Source organism: Phyllostomus hastatus, unplaced genomic scaffold (genome assembly GCF_019186645.2).
Source record: "Phyllostomus hastatus isolate PE091 unplaced genomic scaffold, TTU_PhHast_1.1 phas_contig_283, whole genome shotgun sequence".
Taxonomy (NCBI): domain Eukaryota; kingdom Metazoa; phylum Chordata; class Mammalia; order Chiroptera; family Phyllostomidae; genus Phyllostomus; species Phyllostomus hastatus.
Window position 1 is genome coordinate 3,394,657 of NW_025333833.1, and position 23,116 is coordinate 3,417,772.

At 49.2% G+C, this 23,116-nt stretch overlaps 1 protein-coding gene across 2 annotated transcripts in view; it reads right to left on the reverse strand.

Annotated features, from left to right (window-relative positions):
- Window positions 1–2,772: 2,772 nt before the first annotated feature.
- The window catches only part of KIFAP3 (kinesin associated protein 3), a 103,996-nt gene continuing 83,652 nt past the window's right edge, over window positions 2,773–23,116 (reverse strand). Inside the window, exons 20-21 of one of the 2 annotated variants that reach the window (XM_045838759.1) lie at window positions 6,728–6,796; window positions 2,773–3,228 (exon numbers count right to left, since the gene is read on the reverse strand). In XM_045838759.1, the coding sequence (XP_045694715.1) occupies window positions 6,751–6,796 (46 nt within the window). In that variant the 3' untranslated portion in view covers window positions 2,773–3,228; window positions 6,728–6,750. The remainder of the gene's footprint in view (window positions 3,229–6,727; window positions 6,797–23,116) is intronic. The other variant, XM_045838758.1, reaches the window with a different exon arrangement.

Here is a 23,116-nt window from a genome sequence, read left to right on the forward strand (position 1 = left end):
CTGGATTCTGTTGTCACTGTGGTCCCCTCAGCATCAGCCTCTGGCAACCGGAAATCTCTCAGGCCAGTGACAGGGCCAGGACTACTAGGGACGAAGTCTTGGGTGGCATCTCCAGAGGTGGATGTCTCCCAGAATGTTTCGACGCTGTTTATTCAGGAGAGCATTTTCTAAACTATTTTAGCCAAATCACCTACTTGAATTCTTTGTAGACTTCATTTCTACTGTACATCCTGATAATAAACTTATTTTTTGCCAATAAAAACACTTTTGTGACACTACACTGTTAGCAAAACCTCTGGTGCGATTAGAGATCAAGGTGGTTCGAGTACTCAGAGCTCCATGTCTGGAGAGTGGCCTTTCTGGAGCGTGTGTTCCTGACTCCCCAAGGCTGGCTGCCTCAAGGGCATACCTTGGACCATGGGGGTGTCCAACCTGCAGCCCAGGATGGCTGTGAATGCGGCCTGCAAAAAATGGTAAAGTTACTTAAAACATGATGCGATTTTTTTTTTGTAATTACGTGTCATGATGTATTATGTGTGGCCCAAGGCAGCGGCATGGCCCAGAGACGCTGAACAGTTGGACACCCTGCCTTGGCCCATTCAGCCCACAGAGCGCTGCGAGCTGTCTCTGCTGGAGGAATTCAAGGTGAACCACAGGCACCATGACACCTGTGTTGTTGTGAGAAATACTGCCCGGCTGTGCAGACGCTACACACATGTTCTAGAACGTGTAGCCCCACGTCACAGACTACATTTAGTCCGCAGGTATGTCACACCCACCCTTTCTGTCCCAGGCACCCTGCTGGCCACCGGGAAATGAGGGAACAGTCACTGCAGAACAGTGCGTTGTCCGAGGGACCCGAGGAAAGTCTTGTTTAAGTGAAGGAGTTGAAGATGTGCTAGCAGCTCTGTGCTAGTGACGTCACTTTGGTTTGCCAAGGCGCGCGGCCCCACCACCAACAGGTAAGTGTCACACTGCCGCGTGTGAGTCTGGATTTGAGCCGGACGGCTCCGCCCTCTGCCTGCCACGCGCTCCTGTGCCTCAGCGAGGGCTCGCTGGGTGCCGGCCTCTGCTCCAGAGACTCGGGAGACCCCGGCAAGGGGAACAATTCCCTGCCCTGAGCGGACCTTGCACCGGAGGGGGCAGAGGTGCAAGGGGAAAGAGAAACAATAAGCATAGCAATGGACAAAGATAACTTCAGATCATTGTTGCTTCTAAGAAAAAATAAAACACAGTAATGTGGTAAGAGGAGCTAACACGTGTTGAGTGCTTACTATGTGCTAGGTACTTCATATGATGTTCTTCCTCAATCACTTTTAATGGTGTGTGGGAAGTCAAGCTATACAATGTTTGCTTTGTCTTTCTATTAGTGTCACTTATTGTGGACATTATGTGTGTTACACCTTGTACAGATGACAGATAATAAGGCAAGACACCTAGTGCTGAGGCTCCGGGTCGGAAGCAGGGAGGTAGGCTCTGTCACTGGCCGAACAGACAAGCTTGGGCAAACCATTCCGTCTCTCCTGGCCGTCGGGTTTTCCACGGAACTAGTCTGACAGGGTTGCTCCCCCGGCCATTGCCAGCTTTAATATTCCATGGTTAAAACAGAAACTAAGACAGCCCTAGCCAGTGTGGCTCAGTTGGTTGGGCCTTGTCCTGCCAACCGAAAGGTCACAGGTTCGATTCCTGGTCAGGGCACGTGCCTGGGTTGTGGGCTCAGTCCGCAGTCAGGGAGTGTGCAAGAGGCAACTGATTGACGTTTCTCTCTCACATTGATGTCTCTCTCGCTCGCTTTCTCGCTCCCTTCCCCCGCCCTAGAATCAATAAAATTCAACAACAACAAGCTGACAAACGTACGTTCTTAGAAGGACCAGGTGGGCTGTAAGCTCGAAGACACCAGCCACATCTCACGCTCACATGCTCTCTCAGGGGCATCGCATGTTTCCTTATCCCCGGGAGGGGGTTTGGGAAATCTGCTGATTGTATTTAAGGCTTTTATGTGATTGGTTTCTCAAACAGGTAGATGGACTGAGTTATTTCCAAGGCTCTTTCCACTCCACGATTCTCTTGGTAAAATACAAAGCAAGCTGACAGTGCAGAGGGCCAGTGAGGCCCGTGGCCACGGGTCCGTGTGGTCTGGGCCCCACGCATCCCCTTCAGGGCCCCACAGCCTCTTCCACGGCGAGTGCTCGGGGCGGTGTCCCTAGATCGCGGCTATTTTCTTTGCTTGAAGGAAATTTTCAGCTTTATAACATTGAATTATTTTCCACACTCACTATTAATGATGTCTTTCCATTTCTTACTAACTAAAATCTATCTTTTAATAAGTATCTTAGTAAGCAAAACACTGTTCTTTAGTTTTCCTCAATGAGACTTATAATTAGTTTTCCAGTACTTTAGATTTCACAAATAATAAAATGTAAAAGCCCAAAACTTGTCTAGTGTCATAGACTGATAGATGCCCAGGTCTTCTACATTAAAGTCAGGAAGACAAGGACGCGAGAGGCTGGAGGGCTGCGCTCGCACGTAACAGCTGTCGGCACATGTCCCACTGTTCACGGAGACCCCTCGGTGACAGCTTTGGGGGCAGCCGTTTAGGCTCGTGCGTGGACGAGAGATGCGGCGTCACGCATGCATTTCCAGGGCAGCACGTCTCGCGTGAAATACTCGGGTTCACAAGGGGGCAGGGGAAATGAAGTTCTCGCGCACCTACATCATCGGCACGTCACTCCCAGCGAAACACATGAAATAGGGACACGCGACCTTCTCTCATTCATTTGTACTTTATGCTTCTTTTTAATGGAAATTAAATTAGTTACCTAATATACATAATGCAGTGTTTGTTTTCCAGTCTAGCTGCTTTTCGGGGTCCGCTTGGAGTCTCGGGGGGAGCGCTCTCCAGCACCCCGAGGCGGTTTGGTGCGGGAGCGGGGGGCAAGCACCCGCTGCCCGTGGCACGAGCCCAGGGGGTGGAGTCAGTCTGCAGCTGACACCACGGAAAAATGAAAGAAACACAGACCCACACTAGCGTCAACATGCATTATTAGCCCCCCATTCAAAGCCAACCCAACCCCCACAGGTTTCCTCTAAGCTACGCGTGCGCACGGAGGGGAAGGCCTTCACCGAGGCCCGTAGGCGTAGTAATAAGGGTCATCTGGGCGGAAGCCGTACGCCGTGGCCGGGCGTCCCAGCAGGCCCACCGACTGGCCGAAGCCATCCATTCCAAGGCTAGAAAGAGAGAGAGAAAAAAAAAGTAAGTTACATTTTTCATCAGACACCCACAATGCCTGGAACTTTACACCTTCAAGATTCTCTTCCCAGCAGTGAAAGTGATTTATGTAGATATTATTAATCCTTTTAAAAATTTAATATAGTCACAAAACGTGTATAATAAACATTCACGTCTAAGAACGTGCGTTAGAAGTGAGGGGAGCCACTGTCGTCGGGCAGCCGTCACGACAGGAGGAGGACAGATCGGAACGCTTCCGGTGGGTCGGGCTCACACGGGCTTTTGCGCCAGAAGGTGGAGAGATTTTACCCGCTGGCAGCGGTGGGGCAGACGATGCCAGGGGACGATAAAGCAGTGGAAATCGAGTTTCGCTGTTGATAGGGAGCTCTCTTTCACGTGAAGACGCAGGACCGAGCCGCTCTTATTAGTAAGGCCGTGCAGTTTGAGGCCCAAACCGCGCCGTAAGCTCGGGAGCACAGGGAGAAGACGGGAAATGTTACAGAATGTCAGAGTTAGCCCGATTTGATCTGCAACCCTCTGACTCCTCAGTTCAAAAAATTACTCCATAGCACATGTTTCTTTTGAGTAACAGCAAGTTAATCATAAATTTGGGTTCCATCTGTCCTATGGAAGTAACAGAAGCCCGAAGAGAACCTTTAGTTATAAAGAGAATGTGACAGTGGACGACCTTTGATTATTCCTTTTAAAAAATGATTCTTTCCTCCACTAACAAGTCATCTGGAAGAGAATCTGCTCGGCAAGCACGTTTTAGGGGTCGGAGAAGCCCGACGCCTCGCGGACGGACGCGGCGGCCCCGGCATGCTCACGCGGCAGCCGCCGGCGCTCGTTTCCACCCAAAGCAAACGGCGTGTGATGCAGGGCTGTGAGCTCGGAGGGAATGCGCGCGCTCCAACGATTTAAGGTCAGGTGGGACTGCAGGAGATGGAAGATGCTCTTATCGGCAAAATCACGACGTTCATATGGCCACCGACTGCCTTCTCACGACTCAAAATGAGGTGAAAACACTTTGGAAGCAACTTAAAATAGTGAGGCTTTAAATAATTGTGTGTGTGTGTGCGCATGTGTGGATTGTGACAGGACTTAAAACTAAATGTGAAGCTTCGTAATCCATGCAGGGCGTATTAGTTCATGTGACTCTGCCTCTCAAAGGAAAGGAATTTCTGAAGCAAGTTTTAGGCTAGCATTTTTACTGTGTGATCCTGGATAAATCAAACTTGTGGGGGCTCCATCTATAATTTCTGAATGTCGGTTGAAATTTTTAAGTCCGAATTTTATCTTAAAATGGCAAAATATTAGCACACCTCTCCTACCTTGGTCCCATGGGAAGATTAAATTTTACAATATTACTCTCGAGGTAGCTTTAAAGACGTTTCAGAAATGAATGGATCCCATGAGCTAAGATACACACGTGTGAGTTTAAAATCAGAGTAAAAGTTGGCTGTCGGAAACCTCTCCCCCGAAGCAGCAAGGCTACCCAGCACTCAGCCTCTAAACAACTCTCTACCACAAAGAGTGACTGTACGGTGTGTGGAGTTCAAGGTCCTTTTTCATCTTGCTACTTATCAATGGCCTCTGCCACTCCTTACATTTTTCTTGAGCACCTCTTCTGAGGCTGAGCAGCAGCAGACTCTGGTTAAACTCCAGTTAATTTTGTCCATGTTTCTCAAGGTGGGGCAATCGTGAGACCGCTTTCGAGGAGTTGGAAGTAAGTACAGGGCAGATCGGCGAATCAGCACACAAAGAGGGCATCTTCAAAGCAGAAGCTCTCAGAGAGGGGCGGTGGCAATATGGCTAATTCCACCTCCGAGAGGAAGATGACGCCCAGAAGGGAGTCCGGCTGCCACGTGGGAGCTCCTCAGCGGCCACAAAGGTAGAACCAGACCAAGCAACTCCTCGGGGCGACCTCTGACCGTGCCGGGAGCATCTGAGCACCTCGGCAGGCTGGCCCTCACTGAGGAAGGGGCCCTAATACAGGTCCTGAGATTCTGAGGCCACAACACAGTCACACGGCAAAGCCTCCTGTGCGTTATTCCTGCGACCAACAGGCAAACTTCCAGGCCCTCTTTGTCCGTGCGGCTTGCCAACAGGGTCAAGAAAAAACCTAGACGTTATCTGATTTGCCTGATGGTTTAACTTTTCGTTGTGAGTTGGCAAGTGGATATTATGGTTTTTTTTTAAACGTCAGTCACACTGTTGGTAAGAATTTGCACCCAAGTCAGTGAAAGCAAGATGTCACCCAGACCGACGAGTTTCCGTTGCTGAGCCTGCAAGGGTCCCGTGACCAAGTCCCCTTTACGCAGAGACAGGTGTGTGCAGTGTGACGTCAGGAACACAAGGTCCTGAACTTCCACAGGAGGGGGGAAAGTTGCAGCCCCTTTATTCTTCTGGGACACGAGGACGTGTATTTATTTCCTCTGCTTGCTCCCCTGGGAAGAGCATGCAGGCTTGTTCCCGCGGAACCTGGCTCCGGACCAGGAGAGCCCGAGGGTAAGTGCTCCTTTGAACGGAAGAGGGCAGACTCTTTAGGTAAGTCCTTCCGGAAAAGGTCAGACACTGTGAACAGAACAGGGAGGTGCGGCCGCAGAAATCCTGCTCTCCGACCCCCCGAGACACGGAGTGAACAGCACGGAAGGCCCCGCGTGCCCCCCCGGGGACCCCGAGGGCCAGGGTGTCTGGGCTGGGGCACACGGCGCCCCAGCCCGTGGGGCCGAGCTGCTGCCGGGAGGCCTGCATGTCTGGCTGTCGACGCGGGAACTTCGTCCCGCACAGCACGTGTGTCTCCGGGTGTGCACAGCCCCCTCCTGGCACGTGTGTCTCCGGGTGTGCACGGCCCCCTCCTGGCACGTGTGTCTCCGGGTGTGCACGGCCCCCTCCTGGCACTCCCGACCAGCTCTCGAGAGCTGTGTGTCCCTCCAGATCGGGGCGTGCCGCCACTCGGCCCCCGGTCCTTTCCAGGGCCAGTCACGTCGTGTCATTCGACTCTCATCCTCAATGTCCAGGTGTCACATTTTGGACCTTTAAAGTAGAAAAGCACCGAAATGCAAGATCTCTTCCTGAAAACATGTAATTCCAGTTCAACGACAACGGTCACTGTTGGGCGTGAGAAGACCAGGAGGGAATGCACCCAGAGAGGAAGAAGATAAATTCTCCATAAACGCCAAATTTGTATTGATATTCAACAACAAACAGAAAACTACACCTAGGTTTTAGCATTTGGAAGTGTAATCAGCATTCAGCAAGCAGAAGACCTAGCTTTCTGGAATATATACAAGGCTTCAAACCCATTTTTAACAGCATTCACGAGAATTCTCAACTCGAGATGATGGGGGGAGGGGGCAGCAACCCAGGCATGACAAGCGGCGCGTCACATGCAGCACAGGACAAGGGGACGGCAGCCAGCGAGGAGTCCCGGCCCCCGAGGTCCCCGGCGCCCCACGCCCCGCGGGCAGGCCTGCGGGGAGGGAAGGAGCCACCTACCTCGGGCCGGTTGGGAGGCTGAGCTAGTGCGTGCTTGAGAAGCACTTGGGGGTCCGCGGGTGAAAAGCGCTGTGCAAGTGAAAAGCGTGTCGTTATTTTATCGGAATTAGACAAGAGCAACGGGAGTCTTTTCCTCCTCTGACATCCCCAAGCCAGCAACACGAATGCAGGGCAAACAATGAGCACATTTGCGGTGCTACAAAAAACGGGGGGGAAAGAGTAAATCTAAGCCCCACCCTCTCTCCGCAGGCTCACAGGGTCTTCGGGCCCATTCCCAGAAATCCTCTGCGTACACGTCGCCCACACCCCCACCCTCGCCAGGGTCTCGCCCCACCTTCTGGGCGGTGCATGCCCCTCCCGGACAGGGACACAGGGACTGTCAGAAGGCTCTCCGTCCCGGCAATCTGCGGGCTGGTCCATTCGTCATAGCACCGCCCTGTGCGGCCGCGCGAGGAGTCTCGCTCTCCTTCAGCATCCATTCTACAACCCCTGCTTCCTCACCCCTCGCCAGGCGGCCTCTCAGACCCTCGTCGTCTCGTTTGCTCACTAAAATAAGTTTACTTTTCTCAGCGTTTTGGTTAAAATGAAGACGCTGAAGATGTGTTACTCATAATGTGGTCTGAGACCAGTATAGAATCTAATGGGATTCTGCTTCTCATTCTCTCAATGCAGGCGGACACCGAGCTGATCTTAAACAAGCTTCCTAAGGTGCCATTGCTGCAAAGGGGCTTACACTGAACGTATGTGGGTGTGTACCATTCTGTGCACGTACACACACAGACACACGCGACATTCTCACTTGTAACCATCATGCTGAATTTTTCATTTGGGTCTTTCTTTAGAGACTCTGTTCTATCTAAGACAAAATCCTTTATGACAATCAATTTATAACTAGGGAAGAGTGATTCTTATTAACCACCCATCTTTGTGGCCCATAAGATGAATCCAAGGCTGGAATTCTTTGAGACTGTGAAGTGAAAGGCTTTAACCTGGACTAGCTTTCCTCAGCGGGAACTCTCCCGAATGTTACACAACGGTATGAAATGGTGGTAACTTTCGAGAAAAGGCTATTCTTTAATCGGTTACTCCAATATATTGATCATAGAGTCAAAATCAGCATGTTTACACTTCTTTCTAGATAGATTATAAGTTGATTACCAGAGTAACTTCGGCGTAAGTGTGATTTGTCATGGAAACTCAGGTCCCTGTAATAGTGGTCCTTAGTCCACAGTCCCTGACCACAGACGGGAGGCAGCCAAAGGGAGCACAGTGCTGGTGATACTACGGTGCTGAGTGATGCCAGGGTACTTATAAAGTGCTACAGAGGGACAGAGGAGGCCCACATATTTAACACAACGTGAGAGTGTATCAGATGTATGTGCAAACTGTTGCAGAAGAATCTTGGGGTCTAGAAAGGCTCCACGGAAAACGCCTTGGTTTTAATACATCGGCCACTTCCCAACATTCTGTTTTGGTCTTATTTCCTATGAGGACGCAAGGCCAGCAGGGAAACGAGTGTCTTGTTCGCTGTTGTGTCATAAGCATCCATCGCTGTGTCTGACAAGGAGTGGTCATCCAAAATGCACCTGTCTGCGGGGATGGCTGGGTCGCAAAGGACAGGTGGCACTTGAGGGGCAGAGAGGCCTCCGAGAGCGTGGGAGTCTGAGCAGGAGGGGAGGGCCGAGCAGAGCGGCGGCAGGGTCGAAGCCTCAGGTGTGTGACGGGCGCAGGTGGCAGGGGACGAGGCTGGAAAGAGGCTGGAACAGGCTCTGAAAGTCCTTCACGCGCCGTGGTAGGAACGACATGCTTTGGGAGAGTCGTCCACGGCTTTTAAGAAGGGGACGGCTTACGTGTGTGCCCTGGGGGCTGACCGCGGAGAGGCGAGCGCGTGGCGGCCGTCTGCGGCTGGTTCAGACCGCCCGCTGCGGCCCCGGTGGCAACACCGGTCAGAGGTGCTCTACTTCACGGCCCCAAATAGCGTTTTTCTTTTAGGATGTGGTTTTTAGTTGTACATTTACTATTTGGGAACTGGGAGTAAAAGGAAGAGTACAGAAATTGGCTGGAAATTGTATAAGTCACGGATAATTGCGGATAAAACAGTGTTTGCTCTTTAATGAGAGAACGTGCCCCGTCCCGTCGCCAAGAGGCTGTGGCGTCCGCGCAGGCGAGGCCGCACGGCCGAGCGCCTGCCTCTGTGTCCCGGAGAAAGGGCGGGGCCCCTCTGGCAGAAGCGATGACCTCCTCGTGCTACTCTTACACGCGCATATGGTCACGGTCACGGGAAGTGTGGGTCGAATGAAACAATGCTTGTAAAACCACACCTAACATCCGGGTAGTGACGCACTGGTAAATGCAGGCCTAGGTGAGTGTAATTGGCGGGTCAGCCAGTAGATGGAGAGCTTGTCTCACCGCTGAGCGCTGCACTGTACAAAGGTTTAGGGCAAGCCGTACCAAACTCGGAACTTCTCGGCGCACTCACCCCGGACAGAATGTGGTTTCCACCGCTCCCTCACACGACCGTGCCCTCGTTTTACGCACGGGAACAAACAAACGCACGCGGAGGTACACAGGGATCTGTCCCGCGCGCCTGCAGAGCTCTGTGGCCGTGGGGCCTCTCGAGCAGCAGAAGACGCCACCGTCCCGGACCCTGAGGGGCGACCGGCAGGGCGTGTGCCTTTAGGTGCTGCTGCTGTGGCGTGGCCCTGGAGTGCTGGCCAGCCTGTCGCCAGCATCTCGCTGCCCTCGGGTTACGTGCCATACACACACATGCAGGGGGCTAGGACTCGAGCACCCACATCCGGGAGGAAAGGAGCAGTGGAGCGCCCCCCCTGGGCGCCACCCGCCGGTGCCGCACCGGCTGTCCGTCCGGGCTCTCCTCCACTCTCCCCTGCAGACTGGCAGCGCTCCGTCCACTGGGGTAAACCAGATGGCTACACCCAGAGTCCGACTTTAGGTAAAATCCAAGTAACACTTCCCCCCAAACCAGGGACAAGTGACATTAGGGGGGAGTAGTGTTTAAAGAACTCATGTGGAATTTATTTTTAAAAAGCCAAGAAAAGACATCTGTCCATTCTAAGGGGGGAAATGCAGATCCTTTCAATTCAGTCACTACACTGAGGTGCCTCCGATTACAGCTGGTTTGTGCTGACGATGGGGAAGCGTGTGTAAAAGTCACACATTTAAAGAAAATCCACCGAATCGCTGCTCCTGCAGTACCGTTCCATTTACACTTCTCCCATCACACATCTCGTCTGTTGTTCAACCAGCTCCGGAGTCCGTTGTAATTGTCTTTTAACGTGGCGCCGTTACAGTTGGCACTTTTTCATTCTGTATCATCATCGCATTGAGTTTTCCATCCTTTTACTTTTCACATATTTGATAGTCGCACTGGGATTTTTCTGTTAACCCCAGTCCTTGGGCATCCTCGCTCTTACTGCCGCACCTGGCAATTTTCCTTCATGACAGCCCCTTCTCGTATGAGCTTAGTAATTTTTCACTGTGCCCAAGTTCCGGTTCCATCTATTTCTATGTCTCTGCAGCCTGTCTCTCGGCCCCTGAGCTTGGACATACTTCTACAGAGAGGCTCTGATTGGTCTGTCGTCTCTCCAGGCCCTGGGGATTTCGCTGTCCTGAAAAGACAGTAATTTCTGGACGTGGGTTCCCTCAACGTGACTACAGTTTAAATTCTGGATCCACCCCCACGCACACGGAGCATGCGGGTGAGTTCAACTCACAGGTTGTCTTCAACCGACAAGGAAAAGGCAGCCCTCGGGAGGGTCGGAAGCCCCAGACCCTCCGTCAGGGATGCGGCTCCGCCTCCCCCCCCAAGTGCGCCCCGCCCCTCTGCCCAGGCCAGAGTTCCTGCAGCGCCTCTTTTTCTGTGCATGCGCGTCACTGGGGGTGCTTCCTATCTTTGTGGATTTTTGCAAATTTGGCCACGAACGAATTACAGATTGTCGTCGTATTTGGAGGGGCCCTTCCAAGCCCACTCAGCCTGCCATCTCGCTGGAGGTCCCTTCCAGTTTCCTCCTCCGAGCGCGACGCGCAGAACCCGCTCTGCGCGTTCAAGGGAAGGGTTTGTGAGCTTTGTCTTCCCGTGACTCAAAATTGGCTTCTGGAAGGGAACAAGGATTTGGGAGAAACAAATGAACCATGAGAAGATATTTTCTTTCTCCTCATTGGCAGCAATTAACAGGGGAAACAAAATACCCTGATAGGTGCCTGCTGGACGCTGTCCGATGTGGCTATCAAGCAGATGGGAATGTTTACTCGAGTCTCTGATGGTCTCAAACTGTTTCTAGCAATCTTTTAGTGAAAGTATCTTTAAGTTATATTTCTTCATTCAAGTTCAAGGACTTCTTGAAAAGGGAAGGGGAGTTTCCTGAGCTGCTTGAGTAACCCCTGGGTCCATAAACCGAGTCATTAGCACCTCCTTTAAATAACTGTTTGTCTGTTACTGCTTCGACATATACATGATCTATCAGATACTTGAGTTTTTAAGGTGCAGCAGCTGCGACTGCAGGCCCAGAGCAGAGAGTAGGGTGGAGGGAGCGGTGCTTTCGCGGTGGCGGCTGGACCGTGCCGTCCGGTGCCGAGCGCGCCGAGGCCCCACCTCCCCAGCTAATTACTGTGTAATGCTAACCTTAGTTGCTGGTTTGTGTTGAGACTCTTTAAAATATGAACTGTGTATTTTACCCCTATGCACTCTCTTAATGATTTGTTTTTTTAGACTGAAATCACTTCCAGCCATCAGTTATGCTCTTGGTCTCTACACATGCACTTCTCCGAGCACAAATATTTCTTTTTCCTATTGGTCTGCCAGCCCTGTCAGAGCAAATTTCGCTTTAAACTAAATGCTATGATACTTAAAACCTCTTGGATTACTCCGGCTGCTAGTGTGATCTATGACCCTCCAAGAATGACAGCTGAACTTTCCAATTTGCCGTCGCTGCTTGGGGAACGAGAGCGCACATGCCAGAGCGGAAAGGGCCCTGATGCTGAGCAGAGGGGAGAGCTCTTGTTGGAGGTGGGAGCAGGGGGCTATTAAGTCCTGGAGAATACTAATAAGAAGTGAAAAGAAACTAAACACGCTGTGAAGTCGAAGGCCTCGCGCATAATTCAAAAGTTAATGCCGGTACTGGAAACTCTGTGGTCCGGTGAGAGCGTGAGTCACGGCCTCCGGTTACTGGAACATGCGCGCCAACCAGAGCCTTAAAGTGACAACGTGCTGTCGGGATGACCCCGGTCAGGAGGCGGAACAGGCTCTAACTCACCGCGGCAGGACTCGAAAGGGACGGGGTGGACGCCCCTCTCCCTCCGGGAAGCCCCCGACGCACCGACGCAGTCACGGCAACGCGGCCGTGCAGCCCACGCGCTGCCCCTGCTGACACGCCAGCCTCTCGGCACCGGGACACGCCAGCCTCTCGGCACTGGGAAGTCACCGTTCAGCTTCTGGGGAGCCCTGTCTCCCAAGTCCCTAAGTGAACAGCATGGTCTGGAAACACTCTGATGTCGTTTTGACACTTTCCCCTTTCCTTTACTATCCTACATAAAAGGTGGGTAGATGTTTATTGTAAAAAAAAAACAAACCCCTCAGAAGTCTTATCAGATATAAGAAGCTTAATTCAAAGTTTCCAATTTATGTCATGTCCGCTTAGTCACTCACTTGTCTCAATTTTTTAGCGTAAATAATCTACAAATTACCGCTGGCTGATACAACCCAAATAATGGCTGGTAAGTAAAGACCTGTTTGTAGCTAAATCAAACTAAGGAATGTGTTTCCAAAACTGAGGGCACAAGTATTTATAATAGAAATAATAGTTAAACAAACTAAAAGTGCACCATTTAAAATAGCTAAGCAAGACAGTTTGAAAATCTGACTCTAACTTTTTACACTGTCAAGCTCACACACGAAGGCACGTCCGCTGTGCTGGGCAGAGCTGGGCAGACACTGCGGCTGCTAACTCGTGGCGCCGGTGACCGGCGCAGGTCAGAGGGGCTGCCAGAGCCGCCCAGGGCCCTCCGCAGCATCTGGGACCCCACTGGGCTGCGCAAGGCACCGGCACCGCCCACGGCACTGCAAGAACAGGCACCGAAGTAAACCCACGGCTAAACTTGACAAGCTCTCGGCCCTTGAGAATCCATGTTATGATCTGGATCTGTGAAAACAAAGACAGACCCCAGGGAAGTGCATTCCCTGCCGCGCCAGGGGCTGGCCCGAGGTTGTCAGGACAGGGACGGACTGACTCAGGTCCTCCGGTCAGCCAGACCGTAGTGTTTTGATGGTGAAAGGAGTCGTTTCCTTATCATTTCCACTGAACGGGGTTCAGCACGCTGTGGGCGCCGTGAGTCGGCACCACGCACGTCAGCGCGGACTGGGCAGTGGAAGCGCTCGATCCTGTCACATAGTTTTTTGACTTGTACCCTATTATCACATTTTAAAATTATCTTCAAAGCAACATAGGGAAACTTTTCAAATACTGATGTATATAGGCATTTTTCTCCCTTAAAGACTTGCAACTGTGTTTGTTAAATTCAGCAAAACCAGCTTCACTATGAACTGAACAACTCCTGAATTTTTTGTTAGTGGGTGCAATGACCTCGAAACCAGACTGTCCGAATGTGACTTCTGTCTCTACTGACACAGCTTGTTTTGCTCTGCACCTTTGCCTGCCTCTCTCGGGATCACTTCCGTGACGTAAGAACAGCGGCTGTGCCTGTTTACCGCGCTCTGCCGTGAGATCGCTACATTTCCAAAGTAGCGCCTCTTCCACCTCCGGCGGTGGCAGTGCCATGACGCACAGAAACGACACCCTTCCCTGGGAACCCGGGCCACCTCGGCCCCTGCCCTGGTCCTGACAGCGGAGAGCTCTCTACCGCCCCCACCTGGCGCACTGCTTCCGCGCAGTGTGCGCCCTCCCAGGGCTCATCCAGAGCCCGCAGAGGCAGCACCTGCACCCAGGCAACTAAGTGTTGCTGTGTTGAAACGATGCCCCGGCCCGTCGCACCCTCCTTTACCGCCCCCGTGAGAGCGGCAGGATGCTTGTGTCAATGGTTCCTCGATCAGAGCTCTTCGCACGCTCTGTCATCACTGACGCAATCGAGTCAACACCTTAGCGATGCATTTTCATCTGGTTTTATATTCAGGGCGTTTGTTTGAAAGTAGCAAATCAAGGTAAGACTTCCAGGCGTTGCACGGAAACCATCCCCTCTCACGCGGCACACAACCCGCACGCGCAGGCTCACGGCTACCGTGTTGGCTCCTCTTTGGAAAGGGCACAGGCCACAGGAGGGTTCAGGGTGGGCTCTGTTCATTCTGGGGCGTTCATGGCCTTGGGGTTGGGTCACCCTGACAATCTGGGCCTTGGAAGTGCAACGGGGCGACTACGAGGGGACTTCTGCACGGAGGTGGGAATGTTGGGCACACCTGGGGGACCACACGCACAACAGGGGTGTTTTGGGCTCACACTCGGGTGCCTTGGCCCTTGAACAATGCAGGTCCGACTCCACAGTCAGTCTCAGGCGGTTTTCAGTGGCCCAGCACGGGACCCACGCTGTTCAAGGATAAACTCTGCGTGGGGGTCTGTGCACGAGGAGGGCCGGCTTCAGTTACACGCGGATTTCTGACTGCCTCGGAGACGGGCGCCCGACCCCTGCCTTATTCCAGGGTCCCCTGTGTCTCTCTGTGAGCTACTCCAAGTGCGCAGGACAAGGGGGGGTGACCAGCGGGTTTGTTTTAAACGGCTGCGGTGCCCCCTGCTGATGGCAAGCAGCACCTCCCTTCCCCAGACTCGGAGAGAGAGAGGCAAGTTGCAACAGTGAGCAACCTGTACCAGTTCCTCCTCCCGCCTCCGTGTGTACGGAGAACTGAGTGAAATTATAACTCAATACTCACCAAGTCCTCAGGACCCAGCAACCCTCTGAAAAAATGGTTGAGAGACTTTTAAGAATTCCCGTTCACCACTTCAAAAGCTGTCTCAGCATGAAGTTTTAATATTCATGCAAACATAGCTTCATGGTTTTCTCGTATCAGTTTGAAAAGGTGTAATTTTAAGTTACAGCTGCAACTCCAAAGCATGCTTGCCCAACCGTGTGCCCAGAGCCGCCGCCCCCCTCCTCCCTGGAGGGGATCCACATGAGCCCCTGCGTGCTAGCCACTCAGATCTGGGTTCGTTTTTAAGATTGCTTTGCCTTTTAACTTCTGACAGGCCAACAGGAAGGTGTTTTGATTCTGACTAGGAAGAACATGAAATGGAAAAAATTTCTGGAAAAGTGGGGTGTGTGAACTTTAGATGAAGATAAACAAAGAAAACAGGTTTAAAAATATATGTATGTAACATTACATTACATGAGACACGATGCCTGCCGACTAATGCCCACAAACGAGAAGATACTCAGGAAATCATTGATTTTGCTCCTGCTGATAAAAGTCCACTCAAAAGACTTGAACATTAACCTCTGACTTAATCGAAGGGCCGAGAAAGCCTCGGTTGACTGTGCCTCTGAGTCCAAAATGGGACACACAGCTTTTACACGGAAGCCAGCGTAGACACAGAAAGGTTTTATACTCTGCAGTGGTTACTTTAATAGTACAAGTATGAAGTTTAGAAAACTACTAATACTCTTCTCAAATGTAAAAACAAATAGCATTTGTAATTAGGCTCTGTTCCAGAGAGCACACCTGTCTCTCTGAAATGGGCCTGAGTTCTGTTTTGCTGACAGCGGCGCTAGGGAGCACGGGGCTGGGCTGCAAGACGCCGTGCTGGCCCACAGCTCCCCCAGGCAAAGGCTGCGGGCTTACAGCGCAGGATGAGTCCCCTTCCCTCCAGACATCTCCTCCGTTTGCCAAGTCATCATCAGCAAAGGGTTGCTGCCTCTTTAAAATGAGAAAACCTGATCCGTTTTAACAAATCTTTGTGATCTAAAAACTCTATTAAAGTTTTGAGCATTCACCAGTAGCTATGATTTGCCCCTCCCTCCCTCCCTTCATAAAACTCAAGGTGTCTACCTAGTGAACCTTTGCTCATGAGGTGGGGGGCATCCAAAAAAATCAACATTTACAATAAACTCCAATACAGCAAGCAGCTTTCCTCAAATCTCACAATTATTCAAATTATGTTTTTTAAGACACAGATGTGTTCCTAAAGAAGCATTATCTCTATTACAAAGCCACAACAAGCTTCCTTCTGGGCTAATTCTTCCAAAGAGCTTATTGTTATAATGAAGTAACTAAATTCTAGTGAATTACCAGATCATCAAAGTACAGCATTTTATTAAACAGCCTATATAATTCAGGAAGTTATATTTCAATAGTAATGTGATTCTTTGTCAAAAATTGCACTGCTTGGCATAAAATGCAAACAAAAAAAAATCCTGAATCTAAAAATATATGTTTTTATCTAAGAAAATTCATCATAGTATCTTTAACTTTTTTCCAGCTTTGATATATGATACACATATAACATTCATCAGATTATCTGATTTTTTTTTCTCTGAGAAAATACCGAAGGTATGGCCCTGGCCAGGTAGCTCATTTGCTTAGAACATTGTCGCAATAAGTCAAGGTTGTGGGTTCGATCCTGGGTCAGGGCACAAATAAGAAACAATCAGTGAAAGCATGAATAAGCTGAACAACAAATTGATGTTTCTCTTTCTCTCTCTCTCCCTCTCGCTCTCTCCCCCCTTCCTCTCTCTAAATCAATCAATTAAAAAAATACTAAAGGTATAATAATTTGTAATGGAAGTTAATGATCGATAACACTCCAAAGAGCATATTTTTTTAAAGTGTTTATCATTTAAGAGAATGTGGCATTCTTTTTCAAAGATGATTAATTCTGTGTCCTCTTAAGACCAAGGACAATCCAGAACTGTCTGAGATGTGTGTTTCTCACACACACACACACACACACACACACACACACACGGTGTGGAGGTGTGGAGTAACGCAAAGGTCGACAGGAACACACAGAAGACCACCGATGCCCCAAGATGGGCACTGTGCTTGTAGTTAACCCTTTCATTTCTTTTCTAAACCTGATAACATTATTACCCTGAATATTTTCAAAAAGAGAAAAGTTGATAAAGAATATTGTGTTTTAAGTCATATCAAGAACTTGTATTTTAACCCTGTACTAACTATAAGCTTCTCAAGAGAAAAAGGATTGTTTCTTACGCATCTCTACACTCCTGGGGCCCATCCAAGTCCTTGTCAATGAAAAAGGTTACTAAATATAGAAAATGCTAATGTTAAAAAGAAAACATTAAGTGCACATCCTTACCTTGGTTATATCTTTATTTTTTACTCTACAAAGTTAATTTAGTTGCTCATCACAGAAACATCGAAAGTTAGAAGTATCTTTGGCAATAACACTCTCCAACAATATATATGCTATATTTCTCACTCACTGGTTACTAAGAGGTCATTAGTTAAGATCCCCTAATAGGACAGAAACAAGATCGAGTAGAACATAGAAAATGTTTCTACAGAACACAGGCCATTTGATCAAAGTAACGCAACTCCTGTTAATACTGGGACAATGAAGGTTTCTTTTCCCAGTGATGAAAAGAAAGTGTGGCAGAGAATGCTTCTACTCTGTGCAGGGAAGCACTTCTCAGTCCGTCCAATTACATCTGTGGTGGTGGAACACACGTGGACTGAGAGTTTCTTACCCAGATCTTAGCGATGAAGATGGGCGTCTTCCTCTCTACAAAACACTGCAAGTTAAAAGACGTCTTGTCTTACACAGCACAGGTTCCTGCAACAACGTCACAATGCAAGCCCGTAACACTGTGTGTGTGTAGCTGTGTGTGCATAAAATCCGGATTCTGCACACACTCAACACAAACCCCACCCTGTACTACAAGCACTGTGCATTTAAAGTATGACACCGAAACAGTCAAGATTAACTATAAAAGACAGACACTGTAAAAACAGTTCACACTGGAAGCAGCCCACGGCACAGGCAGCGCGGAGGGAGACGCGTGTGAGCGAGCACCCGCTCCGCCCTGGGGACCTCACCGGTCACACGAGCACCCCCGGGGACCCTGGTGTGTGCCAGGCAGGGGGCACACCCACGAAGGGGACGGCCGAGCTCCCGGTCTTCTGGAGCCGACACCCTCGTGGAGAAGGGAGCTGAACGAGGGCACCTGGACACATGGGGTTAGGAGCCGTGGAGACAGCCACTGGCGGGGGGGGGGCGGGCGGGGAGGAGCGTCTCTGAGGGTCAGGGACAGACTCTGAGGCATGACTTGAAAGAGCAAACGAGTCACTCAGAAAGTCAGAAGGGTATTCAACTGAAGCACAAAGGTGCCAAAGTGAGCGAGAACTGGGTGCGTGTGGGAGCGGAAGAGAGCCCCCCAAACCAGTGGACTTGGTGAGCCCCTGGGGCCCGGGCAGGGGAGGGGCTGGGGACGCACTGTCAGGAGCCGCAGGGCTCTGTCGGCCCGGTGGGAATTCACATCTCATGGTCGGGGCGTGGGGAGCACTGACGGCAGGCGGGGCACGTGCCCCGGTTTCAGCCGACCAGCTCGGTCACAGAGAGAAAAGGCACTGCGTGGGCCGGTGAGTGCAGATGCACGGACGTTAATCAGGGGACAGACAAGGGCGGCTCAGACTAGGGTGCCAACGGTGGAAATGGAAAAACAGCGCAATTTGGGACACCGTCTAGAAATGGAAACAAGACTTAACGGGTGGTGGGCACGGGGACAGGCAGTTGGTGAGGACGAGGGAGGGACCCAGGTGGACTCCAAAGGCGATGGCTTGGCCTGCCGAACGGTGGCCAAGGAAGGCGAGGGGCGGGGCCTGTCCGCACGCGCGAGAGCGAAAGTTGGGTTTGAAGGTTTCGACCTACACGCGACTGGCTGTGCTGGGTGGCGGGGAGGAAGGCAGGCTGGCGGCGCCCAGAGGGAGGTCTCAGGTGGGAACCCGTGCTGGCGGGTAGTGCCGAAAGCCACGGGGCCTGAGTGACACCCTCCAGGTGGGGGGGGGGGCAGTAAGAGAAGAGGCCCCCCCCAGACGAGGTGGACACAGAACAGGGCGACTACTCGGAGGGATGCCCAGCAGAGAACGCTGGGGAGGCATGGAGCGGGAGGCGGGGGGGAGGGCGAGCGGGAAAACAGCGTCTCTGGGGAGCTGCAACCGGTGGGCGGTCTGAGGAGGCGGGACAGATGCTGCTGGGGACTAATTAGACCGGAGGGAGGCGCACTGGGTTGGGGGGGGGTGGAGACCCCAGGGGTGGGGACCTCGGGCCGCTTGGAGGAGGGTGTGTGGGGAAGCACACTTAAACAATTTCACTTAATATTTTTCTTTTTTACAGAATAGAAACTTTTTAAAATTAATGTTTATTTTGTGCAGAAGTCTTCTGTGGACTCTCGAATCCAGAGTACTGGATGGATGACGGACTAACAGTCTGGCGCAGCCTGAAACGGTACGGAGAAAGGAGGCTGCAGCCCCCAGAACAGTCCCGCCCGGCACCCCGGGCGGATATGATGGCCTGCAGTCTGTCTCAGCCTCCCCCTCTTTCTTCCACGTGGAAACTAGGATGTTGCAGATTAAGCACACACAGACAGGCTTACTTTAAGGTTCAACATTTCTGCGTTCTAGCTAACACCTTCCGGGAAGGCCCAGTTCAGTGCTGCACCCTTCTCTTTCAAAATTTGAAACCATCCTTTCTTGTTGGGGTGACTAACAGGAGGCACTTTTCCAAAGGGGTCCTCTAGTTACCAGGAAATCTGACCTTATTGCCCCTAATTTAGAAATGTTATTCCGAGTGTCAATACAATTTTAGTTACTGTTTTATGATAGTTATCTAAGTCAAAGAATGGGTATTACATACTGTTGATTTATACACAACATTTTGACTTTTATGAGAATACAAATGATTTCTTCTGTGGAATCAGAGGGCTGGGACACCAGCCAGTGTGACTCCAGTGGTGAGAAACTAGAAGCTGATTTCCTTCTTCTATGTACTTTAGAATACTTCATACTTAAATGTCATTATGACCTATATAAATGTATAATATTCATAACATGTATTTGTCAATGGCTATCATCGGAAATAGCTTTCTAAGAGTGAATTTCTTGACAGGGATAAGTTCCAGTTACCAACCACAAAATCAGACTGTAACAAAGATGAAAGGTATGAGCGAAAAATAAATTTAACAACATATATTAATTGAATCCAATAATGCCTCAACCAAGAGGTTTTATTTGCTCTTTCGTAGCAAAAAAGCAAATAAAAAGCATGAGATTTTATTGTGGTTCAGCATCAACATGCATGTTTAATGACATATAAAATAGTTTGCTTAGGTGTGATTTTAAATTTCCTTTGATTTATTTTATAAATATTTATAGTATTTCTAATAGGTATAAGGCCCCACTTGGTAAGATGCTCATAACAATGTTATTTTTACTTTAAGAATAGATCGAGTTTTTTGAAATCCTTCCAATTCCATTAAATACTATGGAATCTTTAATCAGAAACTAAAAATAATGTTCTGACATTAAGTAAACACCCAATGAGAATTCATGTCGAGACCGAGCATGCACCGTAATCGAGGCGGCAACAAACAAACCACTTTACTGAAGGAGGAAGCAAGGCTTGCTCTTGCAGGAACCTTCGAGCAGACCCACGACGCACCTCGGCGGCAGCGTGCAAGAGTGAGCTCGCGCCCGCACCCGCCTCCTCCGCACAAGCCCGTCTTCCTCTGTTTGGTACCATCCTAAAACTTTCTCCCGGGTTTGGCCTTGCAACCACTGACTTGATAAAGTAGGTCACTTAGAAAGAAAGAAAGCCCAATAAAATGAATTACAAAGACAACAAGATTAAACTGATTGCACTGTTTTCATACATTGTAGCTGAAATTCTGCAAATACGCAGTTGGCTGTGGTTTGGCATTTAACAGCATGCATCAGTAAGGAGGAGGAAATTTTATTCTCATTAACTGTTGCAGATTTACTGCAGTGAAAAAGAGCTATGTAACCCGAGATGTGACAGTACAGAAAGATCAAAGCCGCGGACTGGAAACTAAATAAACCCTCTGGCTACTTCCTGCGAGGAAAATTCACTCTGGCAATGTAAAACAGAGCCCAGTTAAAAACTACTCTGTTTTATGAGCTGTCATAGCTGCTCAAGTGGTTTGGACCGGCTGAGTTTAGAACATTATATTTCCTTGTTTTTGTCTTAGATACTTCTGTAAGCAGTTTTATAGACCATTTTTTCTTCTTTAACACAATAACAAAAAAAATGAAACTTTTCTTTCGGTTGAAACTGAGAAGGGAACTGCTGAACTTAGGAAAGCAGGCAGGTCTGTATGTGCACATTCCTTTCTCATTTACTGCAGTTCAATATTTTGCTCTTAGATTTATTTGGCAATACATTTACTTTAATAATTCATCAGCAATCTGTCTAATCCCCATTCAAAATAAGTGCAAATCAGTTTACAGAGCCTGCACAGCCCACATCTGGGGGTGAGCTATCGGTAATAGCACATCTGGAAGGGCCATGGAGACTACGGGAATTAATTAATATTACGTTTTAAAACCCACAGCCTCTAGGTTTCATCTGTTTTTTAAAAAAAAATCTAAGAAAAAATATTTGGTTTAGCATTTCTAACATAAAATTTTTTTAAATTGTTCATAAATACTTAAATCACATTGTTAATTCAATCAAAACACAGTTGGGCTAGAATAAATCAACTTTAAATTAGGAAAAGTCCCTGAGTTTAGGGTAAGCCCAGTATCATTGAATCCAGACCTCAAGGACGGAAAAGGTGACTTGCTCTGTTTTCCTCTCTCGTTTGTTTTTTGGGACGGGTGATGGTGTGTATTGATCAGATTGCTTACATTTTTATTCTTATCACTGGGATATGATTAAGCAAGCCTTTATAATGGCCATTTGCATACTACTCCTTTAAGAAACCTCATAATTTTTTGGAAAATAAGAGTATTTCATAGGTCAAATAATATATACAAAAGCAGTCATGTTTGCTGAAGGACTTTCAATTTTCTTTCCATTTAAATTTACAACTAATTTTTATACATCTGTACAGCCAAAGTAAGGCAATTAATACATATAAAAACTTATGAACTTTAACACTAGATAATCACCCTTAAATGGCAGTGATATAATTAACTTCTCAGTCACGACTGGATTAACTCCCATTTCTTCAGTACAAAGCTGCACCATAATTGATCTCTTAACATTTTTATAGGATCTAGTCATATTCAGATTACTTTTTTATTTATAGGCTCAGGTATGCTACATTTCTTCCCCTAAATGAAGTCCTAATAAAGTGAACATAAATTTGATCTTAAATCTGGTTTTCTGTGGGGCACCTTTGGACTTCATGCACAGCTAATGTGCATGTCTCCAAACACTCTGCTCAGGTCAGCAGACTGAAAATTAACACAGACTTAATGGGGGCAGCTCTGTCGCCGACTTTCTTCCCGCTAAATGTCAACGGGAAGTAAACCACTTAACGTGTTTTCCCAAGTCAGTAGTATAACTTCTCTAGGGTAACACATCTTCCCAAGTTTCCAGAATTCTAAGCCTTGATTTTTGGCTTGTATTTCTATATTTCAGTAAAGTTTACAATTTGCTAATGCTGATGTGTGATAATCTAATAAAACTGGGCCTTAAAAGTTATAGGCCCAATCTGCTAATAAAACCTAATTCAATTCTCCTTGGGAAATGCAAATCATTAGTGTCCAAGTAGTGGAACCGAATTTCCTTGCCTTTTCAAGACTAGAAAGAAACTGTCTCTATAAAAAGTCTCAACAAGGATGACTCACATCTGAGGGCTCATTTACAGGCGCCGAACAACAGCATCGTGTATGTGAACCCCAACACTGGCTCGCTAGCTAAACGGATGATTTGCATAAGACTTGAACCCCTCCAGGCTGAGACTGCCCCACTCCTTTCGTCCTCATTTCTTCACGCAACATGATCGATCTGTGGAGGACGGAATTCAGGGGCCGACCGTTGTCCTTTAGGCAATTTAATGGTGGTGAAGTATTTAATGTGTTAATACGTTTGTAGCCACTTGCCTACAAGCAATCTAAAGCATCAGTTTGCAGTAAATCACGTCAAATGTATTGAAGCAAAACAGGCCAACGACACGTTGTGCTGTGCCATGAAGCCTGCCTGTCTCACTGAGTGGTGATAACGTCCCCCCAGAGCTTTCCAAAGCACGGCTCTCCGTGAGACAGAGACAGTGTCCTGCCGCTTGGAGGCGGGCAGGGCGTGACACTAAGAGTGGGGCCCCTTCCCGAGCTCAAAGGCTTCCCCGTTTATTGGCTGTCTGGTTTGAGGCTGGTCCCTTGAAAACCCCTTAGAAGACTGCATTTCTGCATTTGTTCAAATAGGGGCCATGCTGCTCTTGGCTGCCTCG